Source organism: Bradysia coprophila (genome assembly GCF_014529535.1).
Source record: "Bradysia coprophila strain Holo2 chromosome X unlocalized genomic scaffold, BU_Bcop_v1 contig_20, whole genome shotgun sequence".
NCBI lineage: Eukaryota > Metazoa > Arthropoda > Insecta > Diptera > Sciaridae > Bradysia > Bradysia coprophila.
In genome coordinates this window covers 2,088,234-2,107,470 of record NW_023503307.1, presented here as the reverse complement: position 1 = coordinate 2,107,470, position 19,237 = coordinate 2,088,234, and the positions used below count along the sequence as shown (strand labels likewise).

Genomic DNA, 19,237 nt, shown 5'->3' with positions numbered 1-19,237 from the left:
TAATTGCATGTACTTCCGGGGCAAATAGAGTCTTATTGGGTTTAAAATTCATCCACGCTGGACGCTGAGATATGTACAGTTGAAGTTTTCAAACGAAAAAAGACTGAAAACTTACACTTTTCTAACAGAAATTTCTCGAGGTACACGAAACGTACATGGTCGTGTTGGGTGTCATTAGAAAGGTAATTGCATATATATATCGATATTTATAGATATTTCGTTCGGGAAAACCTGACATTTCATAACAAAAAATCATGGTAAAATATGTCGTATTTCAGTTGTTCTGAGCACAAATGTTTATTTTCTGTCCAAAAACAGTATTCAATCAACAGTTTCTATATATGAGGAGATTTATTTTCGCTACTTTCACGTACCTCGTAAAAATGTATGGAAATCGATGAAACACACATAATTTTTCACATTATTTCGAAATGTGCCCGCCACTCTACCCCTCGAACAAAATTTGTTTGTTATTACACAAAAAAGTGAAATACGAAGAGAAATCAGAAGTGCAAAATTTTTTGATTAAGTTTGGTTCAGGCACACCGTGAATAGTGTACGCAATATAGCTTAGCTATCCATACAAGTTATGTATATTAAAACGGCACTGCACCTTCAAAATTTTCCTTTTAAACTTATCTTTATCTTATCTCCCATTAAAGTTGCTTACAGCAATGTTGACAGTCCCGTACGAAGTCAGCCAATAATAACTAGATAAACAGTTATATACCGCTACACAACAGTTATATACCGCTATACAGGTGTAGCATTGAACACTGTCAAAAAAGATGCGGCAGAGAACTCATTTTCATTTAACTTTTTTTTTGTGGCAAATGACGTTACCTGCGGCAGGTAATCAGCTTTTATATTAGAAAAAAAAACTACCTGGCGACGAATCTGATTTTTTTTTGTTAATGAAATATTCGTAGAAACCTTTAAAAAAACTTAGCCTTCCTCTTGACATTGCCACACGGAAAAAGTATTAGTGCAATCGAACTGACTTTTGTATTGCTGATTTAACACCTCCAAGCAAAGACAAAAAGTTTCACTTTACTCAGTAATTCCGACTCGACATGTTACAAACGTTGTAGTAGACGCATTAGATACGTGCACTTCGTACGGGTCTAAAAATAACGAAAATATCAACATTCTACTGGGTATTGTTTGTAATTAAATGTTTCCCGGTTCCCTTGATAAATAACAAAAATATTGACAAAACGAATTGCACAATTATACGAAAATGTGAAAATGGTTTTATCCATTAAAGGATCAAAGGCGACTAGTCAGATGAAATTGATGAACGCCGGTGGCTGGATGATATATTCGAATTAAATTTTAAAATAAAACATAGCTAACGCCGACCCGTAGGAAACACCTATTCGTGTCAAAAGCCTTTAATGTGAAGCTCTTTATTTCTCTTACTTCATACTCTTCTCTATTGCAAAGCTATTCGCCCTTTAAAATCACTTACATTATCCACTCTTTGCCTTGTTATCATATACAAATTAGACCCCAGTACTTCGTACGGGTTTAAAAACGTTTGTGCTTGACTTATGCTCCGGTTTAAAATATATAGCAAATAGAGTGCATGCCATTTATTGTCGCTCATCAATACGAGTAAAAAATTATCTAGCAGCCCAAAAGAACGCCAACAACTCACTTCTTCACAACAAAATTAATTTTCATACTTCGCACACTGTAAGAGTTATGAAGTTTTAGTTACTTTGAATTATTACAGTAGACATCAGTGATATTTGCTTCAGCTGTTTTTCAGCTGATCTACTCATACAAATAAATCTGCTTATGACCATGTAAGTATTTCACCCATGTAGTTGTGTTTGTGTGAGTGGAACAGCTGAAAAACATGCCTAAATTTCACTAACGTCCACTGTACTGAGACAATAAATAATAATTTCTAAACAACCAGAATTTCAAAATTTGAAAATCATGTACTTCAAACGTAAATCTCAAACCCCAAAATTTATTGACCTAAATTCAGCACAATCTTTAAGTTTATCAGCACAAAATTAACCCAAATACGTTTCCATTATTTTTTATATCCAATGGAAAAACTCACATTTCCGTAAAAATACCATCTCTAATTGCACATTCCATTCTCTCCCCTCTGGCTGTGCAATTCTGTCGCGAATTCAGTATAATCGGTGTAATTATTCACCAACATACCACATCTTCACACATCGCTAAACGGCGAACATTCAATTGCGTTACTATCAAAATTTTCAATATTTTGTTTGTATGTTGAACGGACTCTGTGGCTGGTTTTCGATGACACACTCAAGCGTTGGAACGTGGTTTTGTGATTTACTATTTGCATTGAGCAAAAAAGTTTCAAAAACAATTCGTAATGTAATTGAAATATTTAATTTAAAATCGAAATTTATTCAACACACGGAAAGCGTATCACGATTCGTTACTTCAGTTGTTTAAACTACGTGATTCAATAGTTATTTACATGACAAGGAATAAAAAGTCCAGTTTTCGTGTGAGGTTTGTTGATCCGAGGAGAAGCCGAGGTCCACAATCACACGAAAACGCGACTTTTCATTTTTATCCATTGTTATGTAATTTATTTTATCGCATACGCGGTGTGATTCCCCGAAAAAATTATTCACCTAGGATATATAAACAAACATTATACTTCTGTAAATTGTCAAAGTGTCATTCGCATATCTTGTTGTCTCGTTTTCGCTTATGCGATAAAAAAGAATATGCACGTATGACAAGCCGTCTCGGCAAGCCTCGACCGCTTGTTCATACGTGCATAATATTTATTACATGCTGTGAACTCCCAAACGAATTCTTGGTTTCCCTAGGGATGTAATTCGCCACTTTGGACTCTAGGGAAAACCAAAGTAGTAAAACCTTTTACAAACTACATGCGTCGAAAACCGTAGTTTTCATGTTTATAGCACTACTTTCTACGGCCTCAGCATGGAATAGTACATTACTATACCAGTGAAGTAATTTGATATCTCGTATCCGAGGGCTTCAGCCCGAGGTACTTTTACTCATCGTGATACGAGATATCAAATTATTTCACGTGTGAAGTATAGCGTTTTACTTTACGAGCGAGGGAAAGGGTCTTCACTAGTGAGGGAAAGGCCACATTACCTCACTAGTAAAGTAAAGTCCATTACATAAGTCGGGATAAAAATGAAAAATCTCGTTTTACTTTACTAGTGAGGTAATGTGGCTATTCCCTCACTAGTGAAAACCTTTTCCCTCGCTCGTAAAGTAATATTATTTATCTGTCTAGAACGATAATCTCGAGCTTATCCCTCTAGGGAGTTTTTGTTTATCTCGATATATCTGTTCTCGACAGATAAAATATGATATGCACCTATTGCCAGACGTCAAAATAACAGTCTGGCAATAGGTGCATATCATATTTTATCTGTCGAGAACAGATATATCGAGATAAACAAAAACTCCCTAGAGGGATAAGCTCGAGATTATCGTTCTAGACAGATAAATATTATTGTGTTTATTGTCCTCTACTTTTCATCTTTTTATCCCTAGTCATGTAATAGTTTCCCAGGTTGCTAGGAATCTCGCGCCGCGTCATTCACAATAATTCTCATTTTGACACATTTTGTATAAGGAAGATGTCACTTTGTAAGTTATTGTGAATGACGCGGCGCGAGATTCCCTAACACCGTTTCCCCATCATATAACATTTGCAATATCCTCTCGCTTATTTTTGTGATCGATGTTGCTAACAAATGATTAGCCGTCACTAAGCCTTTGCATTGTTAATCTGGAACACACATTATGTCTGTTAACCCAAGCATTTATTGTGTAATTGTAGGAGGAAGGACTTATTGAAACAAATGCCTTACTTGAAGAGGAAGACGCACGTGCCGAAGTACGATTACGATCAACATTAGAAGATGTGGCCACCAGTTGCTCAAAATATATAACATTAACGAAAAGTAGTCAATCGGGAGCAGGCACTGGTAAAACTAAATTGGACAAGGAACGCATGAAGCTTTGTATCCGTGAAATTGTACGGACTTTCTGCGATTGAACTATTTTTTGTCAAATTTTCAAACCTATTTTGTGCACACTAGGAATCGATTGGTAATATGTCAAGGAATTTAAGGGCATTAGTCACAAGAAGCTCAATGAAAGAACGATACAAAACAGCTCAGACGTATTTACAGAAGCTTAGGTTTCTCATTGACGATGTAAGTACGATAGGGTCAATTTGACGAATTTCCCTTTCATCAAAAGCCCTTTTGTTCAGCCTCAACATTCCCTGCCCGACGTGTTCATATGGTTGATCGCAAATGGAAAACGAGCCGCATATCATCGAATCAGCGCACGAGATCTGATCTTTTCTACAAGTGAAGAGGAATGTGGACCTTTGTGCGGAATTGTACAAACGATAATGCTCAAATTACCTGGAAAACATGCTAACGGTCCCGCCGGTTGGATAGTACAGGCTAAACTGACCATTTATTTTTGGTTGGGGATGCTAAAACATAAGCAATACTTCTATGCTGGTCTTCCCAAAGGATTTGATATGTCACAGGAGTTGAGAAATGCCGAAAGAATCCGGGCGCTAGCACCGTCAAATATCCATTATGTTGAGAAACATGTTAGTCGAACGTTGAGTTAATTTCAGTTTCAAGAGGAAGGAATTCAACCAAAATGTGAATCTCTTTCAGACATTTCAACTCCGTGCCCATATTTACCAAGCCCGATCGCTAATAGCATCCGATGCGTCAGGTATAGAGTGGGATACGAATACTCTGTACAGAGCGAAATAAATTTCAATTTTTCACAGGACTCAGTGACCCATACGCAACCGTTTACATCACCGAATTCTCCAAAACCACTCAGGTCATTGAAGAAACCTTGAGTCCAACGTGGGACGAATTGCTTGTATTTGACGAAGTACTAGTTTACAGCTCAAAGGAAGAGATCAAGAAGAATCCTCCGACAGTCGTCATCGAAATCTACGATCAGGATAAGGTTGGCAAAAGTGAATTCATCGGTCGAGCAATTGCAAAGCCCAGTATCAAATTGAAAGAAAATGCGTACATGACACCGTCGTTGGAATGGTTTGATATAACAAGAGGGGTTGATGGAGCTGGTGAATTGTTAGCGGCATTTGAGATGTTAGAATTGGGATCAGAGGATCTTCCTCGCTTAACTGAGCCTAAAGTTTTGCCCGTTGAGGTAAAAAGTGGTAAGGACGAAACCGATACGTTTTAATGATAATCAGATAATTAGAATAATCATTTTTCCAGATCGTGCTGTACCCCAACCGTCTAAATGTTCCATATTGCCAGTTCCACGCGATGTTCGACCGAATTTATCGAAATTTCGTATTGAAGTTCTATTTTGGGGTCTTAGAGACCTGAAGCGTATCCATTTTATGTCCGTCGATAAACCTCGCATTGACGTCGAATGCTCGGGAACGATACTCAGTTCAAGCATCATTCAAAATGCAAAAAGGAACCCCAACTTCCCGAACATGTTAAAGTTTTTCGATTTGGAACTTCCTGTTGAAGAAACGTACGCTCCACCAATTACAATCCGTTGTGTGGATTGTCGATCGTTCGGAAGGTATACATTGGTCGGTACGCATCAAATCACATCGATACACAAATACTTGCACCGTCCCGTACCGAAGGAAGAATTGAAAAATGTGAACACATTGGGTGGTCAGATCATTTTGGCTTCTCCGGTCAAAGCTGGCTCCGATGAGCTGGTTACCATTCCCAGCAAAGGACATGATCCGAAAAGTGCGAAAACCTCGTCGTGCGAAAATCTGACATTGTATGGAGCGGCATGCGTTGGGAAGGTGTAAGTAATTCATTAACTGCATTGATGAAATTGTCACATCAACATTGCATTGCCCTTTCAGCGTTCAAAAAAAGTCACACAAAAAGAGGTTGGTCGAACAGGACGATTCGTTGGACTTTGACGATGACGACGAGAACAGCAAAGATTGGTGGACAAAATATTTCTGGTCGTATGAAAAACTAATCGAGGATGCCAAAGAACAGAAATTTCGTATCACCGGCGGAAACAATAACGTGCCTAACGGTAAGGATGACAAATCGAAATTGGGTGTCAAGGGATCGAAATTGGTTGCTCGACTGAGTCCAAAACATCGTCGAAAAGTGGAACGGTCGAAATCTTCGACAGCACTGTGCCAGGTATGAGTGTTTTGTAGACGGATAAATACCGAAGATGAATGTCGGATGTTCCAGATATATCCAACTGACCTGGAACACGAATACAATAATTTCAAAGAGTGGCTGCTCTCGTTCCCATTATATCGTGGCAAGAAAACCGGTGACTCAACAGAAGATGAAAACCGAATCGTTGGATTTTACAAAGGTGCAATCAAAGTGTACAAGTTGCCCATTCAAAAAGGATTGGAGCCGGCATTCGCACCAACTCTGCCCACAAACGATCCCATTCATGTGCTCGTCCGTGTATATGTAGTAAAGGCATCTGATCTGCATCCAATGGATTTGAATGGGAAGGCCGATCCGTATGTGGTTCTGCAATTGGGTAATAAACGAATTTCCGACAAAGAAAACTACGTCAGCAAGCAATTGAATCCAGTTTTCGGGAAATGCTTTGAAATTGAGGCCACATTTCCACAAGACTCGATGCTCAACATTCAGGTGCTGGACTGGGATTTGGTTGGCTCCGACGATTTGATTGGTGAAACGAGAATCGATCTGGAAAATCGTTTTTACAGTAAACACAGAGCGACCTGCGGACTGGCATTTAAATACGAAGAGTGAGATTCTCTGAATGGTTAATTCTTTCGAAATTTTTTGCTCATTTTGTCCAATATTACACTAATGAAGGAATGGCTACAACCGTTGGAGGGATGCCATGAAACCAACTCAAATTCTTCAGAAACTGTGCAAAGAAAACAAATTGGAAACACCGCACTACTTCCAAGATCGAGTGGTAATATCGAGGTATTGCATGACATTTTCAGAAGAAGAAGTGTTAATGTGGAACGGACCAACCACATGTAAGAATCGGGATGAACATTTGGCATTGGCTGTCCTACATAGATGGGAAGAGATTCCGCGAATTGGATGCAAGGTACGTTGTGTCATTTGAAGTTGATTACCGGCTGGGACTGGTATATTAAATCTTGTTATATAGATTGTACCCGAGCACATTGAGACGCGTCCGCTGTACAATCCAGATAAACCTGGTATCGAGCAAGGCAAATTGGAATTATGGGTAGATATGTTTCCAATGGATATGCCTTTGCCGCCGCCGCCAGTAGATATTTCACCGAGGAAACCAAAATCTTATGAATTGCGTATTGTGATATGGAACACTGACGAAGTTGTTCTGGAGGATGACGCTTTTTTTACCGGCGAAAAAATGTCGGACATTTATGTGAAAGGGTTCGTATCTTATAGCTTTGTCCGTTTGATTTTGCTTTATTTTCTGACTGACGAACACATTTCAGTTGGCTGAAGGGACCACAGGATATACAGGCCACAGACATTCATTACAGGTCTTTGACCGGGGAAGGAAATTTTAATTGGCGTTTCATTTATCCGTTTGACTATTTGGCTGCTGAAGAACGTATCGTTCTTTCGAGACGAGAGTCCCTATTCAGGTACATCGATTTTTGCATCCGTGAATGTTAGCAAAATGTTTAACTTGATTTTCTGCCAGTTGGGACGAAACGGAGGTCAAGATTCCTGCACGGTTAGAGCTCCAAGTTTGGGATGCTGACCATTTCTCAGCTGACGATTTCCTGGGTGCCATTTCACTCAATCTCAATCGCTTTCCCAGAGGTGCAAAATCGTCGAAACTCTGCACGCTGGACATGCTGAAAACGGAGAACGTTCCAACCGTCAACATATTCAAACAGAAACGTGTACGCGGCTGGTGGCCGTTCTTTATCAAAAAGGAAAACGACGAAATGGAATTGACTGGGAAAGTTGAAGCGGAGATTCATTTGCTGACGAAAGAAGAGGCCGAACAGAATCCAGCCGGCTATGGAAGAAATGAACCAGACGGACTGGAGAAACCCAAGTAAGAATAGCCGGAATAGCCGGAAGTTAATACTGAACATGAATTTACTACTGCCTTTTATTCTATTGCAGTCGTCCCGATGCATCATTTATGTGGTTCTTGAATCCGTTAAAATCGATTCGTTACATCGTTTGGCATAACTACAAATGGGCAATACTGAAAGTGCTAATTGTAATTGCAATAACAATCATGATTTTGCTGTTTTTCTACTCAGTTCCTGGCTACACTGTGAAAAAGTTACTGGGAGCCTAAGTTCATTCCACGGAAATCAGTGCACCACTAAAGTTGTTCTCGTTTAAAAATTTATTTGCAACCGAAGTAGTAATAGTGAAAAATATAGTGAGTGCATATCATTAACTTAACACTAATAGCTGACGCCATTTAAGTTTATTTAATAATAGAGAGACAAAAAGAGGTTTTTCTGACTGCGGCAGTGTTATCAAAAGTGTAGTAGAAGGTGCCATTTATTCATCTGTAGGACAATCTATCTGATTTTCTATACTTTTGTCATGCCTTGGTTTGATTTGATTTTTTACATTTTTTTGACTGCTGCTTCCAAACCGATTTGAGAAATAGAACAATCACACCATTCCGATCAGTTAATATTTCCTCGCTTATAAAGATTCATTTACTTAATGCCAATGACAAGAAAATCAGCATCCAACGTAATGTGATAAAAAATAAAATCAGGTCAGACCCATATCCGTACACATGGTCCGCCTGCCAAAACAACCACATTGTAATGTACAACCGAAACAGCAAAAGTATTTTTGATAGAAATATTTTATTTCGTCATTTGAGGTGTAATTTTTTTTAGATCCTATACTGTTTGTCCCACCAAAAATATGCTTCGAACGAATTGATTTACAAGTGTACCTTGACTTTAGTAATATCTTACAATTAACATGGAGTCTGGTTGCGATGTCGGTCATCTTATTTTAAACTATGAAAATGCACCTAGCTTGTAGCAATGAAATAGTAAAAAGTTGCATCAAAAATCACGGCTGAGTAAAATAAACCAGGCAGGAGAGGTTCATTTTTGAAAAGTCAAATAAGGGACATAATACACTGTATGAAAATGAACTCAAAGGAACACTGACATTCAGTAGTTTTATTCGGAAAAAATAAGACAACCAGATAATTCAGGTCTTTAGTCGAATCAAATGCTCTTGGCTGGTTCATTTTACACTACCGTGATCAAAAACTTAAATCACCTTTCACTTTTCACGTTCCTATGAAGTTAGTATAGGAAAATTTTTCAAAATTGAAAATTCTCGAACAAAAAAACTTAAATTTCCACTCAATTTACGGTCCGAAGACACGACGTTTCAGTGACTAATTTAATTCACAAACCTCATTTTTACAGAAAATATTGCATCAGAAATTATTATTTTTGGGTGTTGTTAAGAGCGTACTACGTTTCCTATGATGATCGGTTCTGCTTTAATTTTTGTCAATTTTTGTGATTTAAATCAGATACTGCAAGTGTCACTCACCACACCAATAACAAATAGCTTTAGTTGTTTTAACCTCGGCTACACTTCGGATCACACAAAGTTCATACAAAACCTCCACTTTTCATCGGTTACCTCTCGTCATGTTTTGGATTTTATCACATACGCGCGGTGTTCGGATATCAAAATTACCTAGAAGTTTAATTCAAAAATTACACTTCAGTTCTATGTTGTTGTCTCGTTTTCGCTTATGTGATAAAATAGAGTACACACTTGTCACTATCAGTCTCGGCAAGCCTCGACTTCTTCGTGACAAGTGTGTAATATATATAATATGTCTCTGTGTGGTAGGAGTAACATTATGCATCAGCTCGGAGAGGGTTTGGGTTTATCTTTGCATCGACACATAAAAGATGATATGCAAATATGTCCAAATGTTTATTTTGAAGAGTTGAATTTAGATCCGCGCCTTCGACTTAAGATCACAGTCACTAACTCGTAAAAAAAAACAGTTGGACACAGGTGTATATATTTATTACATGCTGAGGGCAGCGAAAGCCAAGCAATTGCTTTTTCATGGATTTTGTTTGTTTCACTCGTCCTATTCGTTCGACTTGTATTTCGTCACATACTACAAGCATTTCTTGTACATTTCTTACAATCCACAAGCGTGAATGCAACGACGCACTTTACGTTTTTTTTAACGTTAAAGGCATAGAAAACGTGAAACGAATCAATCTCGTAGAACCTTTGAGCTTATTATTTGAGCTAAGTTTAATCAAGCTCTGGAAAGGATATTAGTATCGAAAGCACACGAGCAATTTTGCGTTGATGGGATCAGCAGTTATGCAGCGTTTTCCATTGCAAGCATTGTCAGCATACAATATCAGTGGAAAACGTAGCATGATTGTCTACATCATCAATTGAAAATAGACAGTGTGGTTGCTGAGTGACAAACATTAACCCACCAACTCCAAACATCTTTTGACAGACATCCGACCATATTCGTTTTTGGTGAATTTCATTTCAGAAACCAATTCGCAAACAGACTTTACGTTAATTTATTGAAGTTAATTTTGTAACGTGATAACATAATTGACAAATTTCTTTACCCGTTTTTCATTTTACAGTTTCTATATTCACACTAATGCATGAGTAAACTGTTACCAAATCTACAAATTTTCTTTGTGCATATCTACTATTTAAATATATTTAGTATAAAGCTTTTAAATATGCAATTTCCAACCAGAAAGAAATGCATCGTACGCTTACAGCCCAGAAAAAACATGGAACCTAAAATTTGCACGTATACAATTTTGCCTCAGACTTTAAAGAAAATATATTTTCTCCCCCCCCCAGTTACCTAGAAACTAGTTTCAAAATAAAATAAAATAAAATTAAAACTACGTCCGCTCCTTCAGCATTTGTAATGTCTACCTGTCGAAAAAAAAATCAACGAAGTTTAGTGAATATTCGTGAATAAAAATACTATCCTTGTTAACGTTCAAACCTCGCTGGTTGAACACACGTTGAAACACGGAGTCCTGGTAGAGATACGTATCGATTTGAATTTGTTTAATTCTTTCGGTTGAATAGGCATCTCAACAAAGTGCAGTGCTGGTGATTGCTGGCGAGTTTTACGAGTAGCGGTTGTACTAACATAAAATTCTTTTATGTCGGCAATCACCAGCACTGCAAATGAGGTATCAACGGAAAGCATAGACAATGTATGTTACGACTAGCATGTTAGGTTCACAATAACCGTCATCAGTACCAGCCCAGACCTGTCTAAAGTTCACACAGATTTTGAAAATATTTCTTGCAAATTTTTGCAAACATATATCAATGAATCTAATCAAACTAGACATGACCCAAAAGTACTTAAGCTCAGCTTTCCAACGAGCCCACTCTCACCCGGAATGATCATTTATAACGGCCAAAAAATTCGGATGAAAAACACTATTTTTCCATCTTCGGAGATCTTCCACTAGCAACCAGGTGTGGCTCGAGACTGTGTGAGATTTTGAGGTCTACTGGCAAAGACCTTTCAGACCATGTATATATCCATCCCAGACGAAATGGGTCCGACTTTGATAGGTGGATCTTCAAAAGAATCCCTCTGTATGGAACTCGGTGATAAATGTTTTTTTCGGCACACATCGTGTACTGTCACACTCGGCTCTCGGCCTTGGGAAATATTAATTTCGTTCTGTCTGGTATGTAACTTACATTTGTGGATCAGATATTTTACTAAACACGTGAGAAGGAACTATAGTTTCATATACCGAGTTTAATAAACTAGTCTCAAGTGACAATGCATCAACTTCGACCACTTAAAAATCTAGTGCTTCAACAAGTTAACGTTACCTGGAATGACAACTTTGAAATTTGAATCAAAACATCGACACACACACACAGACAAAAATATGGTCGAGAGATCTTTATGTACTGTATCCTCATTACAAAATGACTAAAAATGACTTAAATGGAGGGACAATCGCGGCTTAATGGTTTTAAACATTTTACAAATGCTAAAGGTAGGACAATTTTTATGCAAATAACGAAGAAGAAAATTATTCAGTTGCGTTACATACAAGATGAGTATTAGATAAAAATTGATCTAACCAAATAGAGGAAATATTTATTTGATCTTGAAGTTTAAAAAAAAATATTAATTTTTATCTAATGTTTGTCGTTTTGAATGTAATTATTTTCCATATCAATTATATATAGCTAAATAAAAATGCCACCACCATACCCTTATCCCGCATCTGATATATCAATAAATTTGTAAATTCGTGAAATATTATTTTAATATTCCAACCTCCAGCCCATATATTGTGAAATTAATAAATCAATAAAAAATTAAACGAAATAAGAATTTTAAAAATCATTAAAAGAAAAATTCTAAAAAAAAAAAATTAAGTTCAGTGTACATTACTGATACTTGTTGCCATATCTCTTCTAAGTGTACAAAACAAATTACAAAGTTTCAAAAATAAATTATTCTTTTAATTGAAAAAATTTCCTTTTTTCTAAAAAAAAATCTCTTTACACTAAGTACGGTCATTACACAGCAAGGTTTATGAACCCTTACCTTTTACAAAATAATTTATTATGCCACTTCCAATGGGTGAGGTATAAAAGGTTTTCTAATAGTAGATTTCATTCCTTCAAATCAAACATATATTTTCCCGTTCTATGAGTTTGCAGCTGCAGATGCAACGGCTCCAATCGTAATAATCAAATCAACAATTCGGAAGCATGTATACGTATGGCGAGGCCCTTTATATAAACTCATGGCGGGAGTAAAAATGCGCTTTACCTCTTGCTTGCAGTGAACTAATATACGGAATAGTTATTAAATGATCATTTGAGAGACGCTCAACAAATCTGTAATTTTAAATGAACACCAGTTGCTGAACAAAGTCATCATATGAACTGAAAGTCCTTCTCTCTCCATAATTTTTCTATATTGACAAAACAATCAGCACCACAGATTATCTAAAAGATCCGCAAACAAGACCTTCAAATTATGGTCGCCTACATTATGCAGACGTAAGCAACTACATAATCGGGCACGATCTGATAAAAGACTCCTATAAACGTGTCATCCTGAACTAAGGGAAAGTTCCGTTCAACAGAATATGTTCAATAAGTTATAGTAAGCACAATGTGCCCAACGGAGTCCTCCTCGCGTCTTTTATACGGCAAGTACAACTATTTTAAATTAAAAAAAAAGTCGCTTACGTAGACACTGGGCCCGAAGCCCGAAGAGCCTGTTATACTTTTATGCGTTCAACGAAAAAGTGAATCATACTTTTAAGCAGAGATCAAACAGCAACATTACCTTCATTTTGAAGGCTTAGATAGACCAGTGCCTCACGGCACTTTGAGTCCCTCGTAAGGCCACGGTTTGAAACATATGTCAAATTGTTTTAAGTATCACCCTCGTTGAACGTAGGAACGTCGCAGAACAAGTGTTTCTCATTATTTGATTGAATTTTTGTATCAGTAAATCTGATTTTAGCAAAAAAATAAAAATTTTAAGGGTATCAGGAATGGTAAACTTCCTTATTTTAGAGAAACAATCAAAACCATCGCTCATTTTATTTGTCATTTCTACGAACATCGACAAAATTATTTTCTTTTAATTACTAGAATTACGGTGAACACGGACTTCGAAGAAAATGGCATCATCTCGGATGTAATTTCGTGTGTTTAGGGTCTTATGTGGAATGAAAATGTACTGGTTTTGTTCATGCGGTTCATTCTTTCGCTTCACCACAATCGTCTTCGAGATGTCTTTAGCCTGGAAAAAACGAAGAAAATAGAACAACGCATCATACAATTGACTGGTAATGCCCTTACATCGTCTAGATTATCTGGTTGATCTCGTAAAATTATGTCAGCTTGAAGCTTACACGGCCACACAAGAAGGCGATCCCATTCTCCATTCACTACTGTTAAACATGCAATTATATTTCTACCCTTCCACGTACCTATACCGTTTAGACTGACGTCGAGCTGAAATATGAAGAGTTTACTTTTCAAGCTATAGTTCCGCTTCATCATTGTCATGCATTACCCGGAGTGTGTATCCGTACTGTTTGTTGCAGAACATTGGACTTTTCAGGGTAACATTATTCTCCCTTCCGTCTTTCAGCTTCACAGCATAGTCATGAATACGCCAGATCAAATGACCTCTGGTATTGTGTATTTCCATCATTATTCGTTGGTTCATCATGTGAATCTCCAAATCGTTTAGCAACTGTTTGGTTTGATGCGATAGCTTTTTCACGTCGACCACAATTTTTTCTAACTTATCGCACTTGTCCTCGGTTTCTGTGACAATATGCTTCATGGACTTTACTTCAAAGTCTAATGTTGCGGTGCGATGGTGATTGGCAAGCGATAGTGATTTTAAATTAGCTTGAAAGTCGAGTTTTACGCTTTCTATCTGTTTGGCTACGTCTCGACAGAAGGAGCTATAATTTCGACATTTTAGATAGATAGGATAGATGTGGAAAAAACTTCTGGGCGTTGAGTCTACTTACTCGATTTGTTCTTGTTGATTTTTTAAAACTAATTGCATGGAAGACTGTTTTCCCGGTGACATATCTCCAGATATGTTTGGATACGTCATGTCCTCAGATAAGCCAAGTTTTAAGTTGACAAAGCCCGACTCCAATTGTTGAATTTTCGAAGCAGTTATGCGATTGTCTTTTATTAAAACTTCAACATGTCCCCGGATGTTATCGTCCTGAATCACACTTTCTTCGATTTCTTCGAATTTCGTTCGAATTTCTTGCCGCCATTCATCTAATTGCTGAAAATCAAACAGTTTGCATTACAATGTCGTTCACTTCCCGCATCTCTCTGATATTCACGTGTAACTTGAATTCACCTTATAGTGGTACATCAAACGACCAATGTCCACTTTTAATTGTTCGATGTCCACAGTGCGTATTTCTGTCTCTTCATTCAAGCATTTCTTCAACGCGTTCAAAACCTCACCGACCTTTTGTGTCCATTCATCGGATACAACATTATGTTTTCTCAAACCACCTACGTCGGATATCAATCGATGCCGTATGCGAATTTCTTCGTTTAAAGTGGATCTCAGCGAACGAATGTCTTGCTCCAACAATGCTAGTCGATTTCGATAGCTTTCATCAGTGATAACGTCACTCATTTCCGGTATATTGTACAATTCGAGTGATGTTGTCGGTGATTTAGGACATTCTTTTAAATGGGTATCGATTCTGCGGCGTTGTACATAGGCGTTGCAACTGTTCGGACATTGTTCGAGCACTTGGCCACACTGAGTAATGTGATTCTGAAAGATTCAGAAAAGGGAGATTTTTTATCGACAAAATACAGGTTAGAAAGTACATGAAATGTTGAAAGATAAATTATGCCTTGAGACTCATCGAAACAGTAATCTTCTGTGTCGCATTTCCATTTACATCATTCTTCTTTGGATGATATACGACATTCTTTAATATAAGAAATTGTCACATAAAATAGAGGAAATGTTTCCAGTCCTGCATGCAGCACACCTCTCCTAAAGTCAGTGAGATAATTTAACTTTACATAGCGTAAGTTAGTTTAAAATATAATTCAGCACTTTAAGTTTTCAGATTCACTTTACCAACGCACTTCAAGCAAAAGTACTTAGATTGACAGCTGTCAACTATAGCACTACTTTATATGAAATTTTTGTACAGATTTTTTTACAGAGCAAAAATTTGTTCGATACACTGTCTAGTTTCAGTACTCTATTTAGAGTAGCACACATGCTTGAAGTGCGTTGACTTTACTTTTTGCATGATAAAAGAACAGCAGTCAGTTCTCACTAATCTCACTGATTTATTTTGTCGTCGCTCTCGATAACTAGCCGTTTTAACAAGGTTCAGTTGAAATTAGACAAAGGTCTCTCTTGCTGTTGAGACGACCTACTTTATGTGTCATATTAGATTGTATCGATAAAACAATAGTGTACTGGATTTCTTTGAGGGATTCTTTTGAAAAACAGCCTACCGAAATCGGAAGCATTTTCCAGTGGACTTTTCATATAAAAGGTATTGGTCCAAAGAAGCCAAAACCACTTCCTAAAAGAATCTTCGACTCTTGTGTAGCTAGTAGGAGGTGATTGATAACGAAAGCATCACTTTTCACTGAGATATGATCAGTTGAAAAATGGGTTAAAATTTGAATCTGTATCCGAAACGCAATTAAAACATCAAAAAATTATTGTTTTCTCTGATCACTACTCGTTTCATCTTTGAAATGGCACCAAACATGCATGGTTCAATGGTGAAGTTGAATGTACCTTTGAAATGTAAATGTGTGACTCAGTTCCTCTACTCGCATAATTCCGTTCGCTGGAAAAATTCAGACAGTTCCACGTATTCCAGATCCACGCGATTATATCGCATTGGTAACGTCCTAAAGTTCACTCAAGCTTCATAATTTGGGTAGTTTCAGTGTGTTTGGTGGCCGCAACGATATACCCACTGAATGACTTGTAATATACGATGAGCTTAGGTGCATATTGTCTAGCCTACATAGAGGCGATATATCAATTAAGCACCTAACTTTCCTCAGATGGTATTTGCATACTTCGCGGCGTGGTTCGGAAGTCACGTAAAGCCGGTGGTCCAGACTACCAGACTGCACTTGTTATTGGCTGTAAAGGGCTGTTAGTGAGGTCTCTAAACAAACGAATAATAAGATTCTAGTTGCATCGAAAGTACGTGAAAGTACCTTTCTAATGACACACTCTTCTCGACCTTCTACGTCTTATGTACCTGGACAAAGCACTGGACAAAGTACCTGGACAGTGCGTTGACCTGGATAAATTTCCATATGACAAGTGTATGCTTTCGATTTTGAATTTCCCGCTATCACCGCACAAGCGTCGAGTATTCTTTTTTCGAAAGTAAGTTTGGCTTCTAGGAGAGAATTATCTTTCTTGGCGCATTAAAAAAAAAACTGGGAAATACGAATCGATTCTGGTAGGCTGTTCCTTCTATAGAGAGACATTTTTGCTTTGAAAATATTACCACAACGAAAGTGTTCATTCTGTTCTTGTACGCTTGAAATGTTTTTGAACGTCTCACAATAAAAGTGAGAGCATGTAATAAATATTGTGCAAGCGTAATAAGTCAACACTTGTTAGCTCGATGATAAGAATGTTATGTTATGGTTTGAGTCATAAAATACATAGAACTGCTGTGATGTACAATTTTATCATCATTCACTTATGGGCTTATGAGTTTATTTATATTTAATCTGAAATCATAAGAAAGTACCCAAATTCCTAGATATTATACCGTCACTCATTGAATTCCAAATTCAATTATCAATTCTTCTTCATCCCCAAAAACCGGAACATTTAGTTTGAGATAAAATTTCACTTACCGGAAAGTTTTCGGCATCCAGCCATTCGTTGCAGAAATAGCATGATGTCTTTTCGTATTTGATATGGGTGACCACTTCCCGATCATGGTTCTCCATTTATCTAATAAGGTGTTTCACTAGCGTTGCTGTAGATATTCCTTTATAATGTCCCCTTTTTGCATTCGGTGACTTATGGTTTCGCCGAGAAGACCATTTCTACTTCAAATCATAAATTGAATCGATAAGTTGGTAGTCGATTATAGTCGGTGGCAAAATTAGTTTTGTTTGCTTAATTTATTGGACGGCTTAGTGTGGCAGGTTCAATATCTTAATGTCATTAAGATACCGTAGTAGCAGATAAACGCCGAATTTATTGATGAATTATGGGAGGACATTTATTAGAAAAGATTTGAAGAAAACTAACATTGTCAAAGAACGGTTGAACTTTTTGGTTTAATTTTTGATCATAAACTCAGAACTTCACATTGATGTATAAACTACTTTTTCTTCTTCTAAGAACTATAAACTATGAATCAGTGTTAATTTTGTCTTATATTTATTGTCTTTGACGCACACCTTATGCCTCGCACAATTAAATTAATAAACTGAATTCCACATACACGCGGGCAATAACAAATTTTTTCTTTCTCTTATCGTTTTGTCATAGAATTTTTTGTGATAATGATAATGATAATGTAGATATCGAATTGCGCTTATATGGATATAACACTGATAACAATTTCAGAATTGCAACACAGTAAAACACAACATCATTTTTAGGTAAACATAATTTACACTTACACACCAATACGAATTAAAGTTATTTCTTCAACATTCATAAATTAAACGATAAAATGTTCGTAGCGTATCTACATAATAATGCGGATGCTCTTAATACTATTAGGTGTACTGACTTTACAGCCTGGTTTCATGATTATAGTGTTCAACAAAAAAGAGTCATCCGGGTCTATTCAGCCTTTTGTTACAATGAAGAATCATCATTGACTGAACTTTCATCTCTTTTGTCCTGATTTACATTTTGCAGGAACTGCAGTATAATATGGGAGAAGTTAGAACCATTTTATCCCGTCAAACTGTCTCGGGATTTATCTAACAATTTCTACAGTTAATGCCAACCTTTCTTCTACAGTTAATGCCAACCAATTTTATATGTAGGCTTGTTTCAGCAGCTTCATTCATACTGGTTTACACGTTTACACTCGTATAAAAGCTGGGCTACCCTTCTAAAAGTTAATTTTTATCATCGTAAAGTAGGTAAAATTGTCAGTGGCTTGATGATAATTTTACCTACTTTGCAATGAGAAAAATTAGCTTAGGGTAGCCCAGCTTTTATACGCGTGTAAACGTCAAAATAATATGTGGACAATGCAATGACCAGTCGTGCAAAGTAAGTTATAATTAATTGGTCTTCATCAGACTTCTCGCTCTGATCGTAACAGTCTAAACTCAAAATCTGGTTGAAATTTTCACTTTGAATGTACTGTTTTGCACACGTAAAAAAACCGTTTCGTATCTTAGCTGTTCTTTTTGGTCTCTCTGATTTCTCTCACTTGCCATTTGAAATAGCATACGAAATGAGATAAAAACGGAGAAGAATAGCAGTAACACATTGGGTACGAACGTGGGATTTTTTTACGCGAGCAAAGCAGTAACTAGTATTAGAGTGAACTACAATAATGGTTACCTGTGCTACCACACTAATTGGGAAACTCATTTGCTACTGCTCTAAACAGAACAAGCTGAACATGTTTTAGACCAGGGTTCAGTTTTTCGGGATCTAATTGTTGAAAATAAAAACC

General features: G+C 37.1%; 2 protein-coding genes and 1 long non-coding RNA gene across 4 annotated transcripts in view; 1 reads left to right on the top strand and 2 right to left on the bottom strand.

The window, feature by feature from the left end:
* The window catches only part of LOC119068851 (otoferlin-like), a 48,998-nt gene extending 39,298 nt beyond the window's left edge, over window positions 1-9,700 (top strand). For both annotated transcript variants that reach the window (XM_037172667.1, XM_037172668.1), the window contains exons 18-30: window positions 3,830-4,027; window positions 4,092-4,208; window positions 4,268-4,621; window positions 4,692-4,752; window positions 4,811-5,215; window positions 5,277-5,835; window positions 5,897-6,191; window positions 6,246-6,787; window positions 6,858-7,104; window positions 7,168-7,418; window positions 7,484-7,636; window positions 7,696-8,058; window positions 8,130-9,700. In XM_037172667.1, the coding sequence (XP_037028562.1) occupies window positions 3,830-4,027; window positions 4,092-4,208; window positions 4,268-4,621; window positions 4,692-4,752; window positions 4,811-5,215; window positions 5,277-5,835; window positions 5,897-6,191; window positions 6,246-6,787; window positions 6,858-7,104; window positions 7,168-7,418; window positions 7,484-7,636; window positions 7,696-8,058; window positions 8,130-8,310 (3,726 nt within the window). In that variant the 3' untranslated portion in view covers window positions 8,311-9,700. The remainder of the gene's footprint in view (window positions 1-3,829; window positions 4,028-4,091; window positions 4,209-4,267; window positions 4,622-4,691; window positions 4,753-4,810; window positions 5,216-5,276; window positions 5,836-5,896; window positions 6,192-6,245; window positions 6,788-6,857; window positions 7,105-7,167; window positions 7,419-7,483; window positions 7,637-7,695; window positions 8,059-8,129) is intronic.
* On the bottom strand, window positions 4,245-10,842 carry LOC119068904. The gene is made up of 3 exons (XR_005086246.1): window positions 10,712-10,842; window positions 5,295-5,297; window positions 4,245-4,256 (listed from the first exon to the last, which is right to left on the bottom strand). It is a non-coding gene; the product is annotated as an uncharacterized LOC119068904 (long non-coding RNA).
* Window positions 10,843-13,596: 2,754 nt separating this feature from the next.
* Window positions 13,597-18,641, bottom strand: LOC119068867 (TNF receptor-associated factor 1). The gene is made up of 6 exons (XM_037172705.1): window positions 17,439-18,641; window positions 14,920-15,351; window positions 14,570-14,841; window positions 14,101-14,500; window positions 13,884-14,039; window positions 13,597-13,824 (listed from the first exon to the last, which is right to left on the bottom strand). Exons 1-6 carry the CDS (start codon window positions 17,532-17,534, stop codon window positions 13,663-13,665), a joined length of 1,518 nt encoding a protein of 505 aa, XP_037028600.1. The 5' UTR covers window positions 17,535-18,641; the 3' UTR covers window positions 13,597-13,662.
* Between the last annotated feature and the right edge of the window lie 596 nt (window positions 18,642-19,237).

What these genes read in the sequence shown, in the direction of transcription:
- LOC119068867 (XM_037172705.1), bottom strand. Translation starts at nt 17,534, where the DNA reads ATGGAGAACCATGATCGGGAAGTGGTCACCCATATCAAATACGAAAAG. An exon ending in TGGATGCCGAAAACTTTCCG is followed by an intron (nt 15,352 to 17,438) that starts GTAAGTGAAATT and finishes TGAATCTTTCAG; the next exon opens with AATCACATTACTCAGTGTGG. An exon ending in AACCAGATAATCTAGACGAT is followed by an intron (nt 13,825 to 13,883) that starts GTAAGGGCATTA and finishes CGTTTTTTCCAG; the next exon opens with GCTAAAGACATCTCGAAGAC.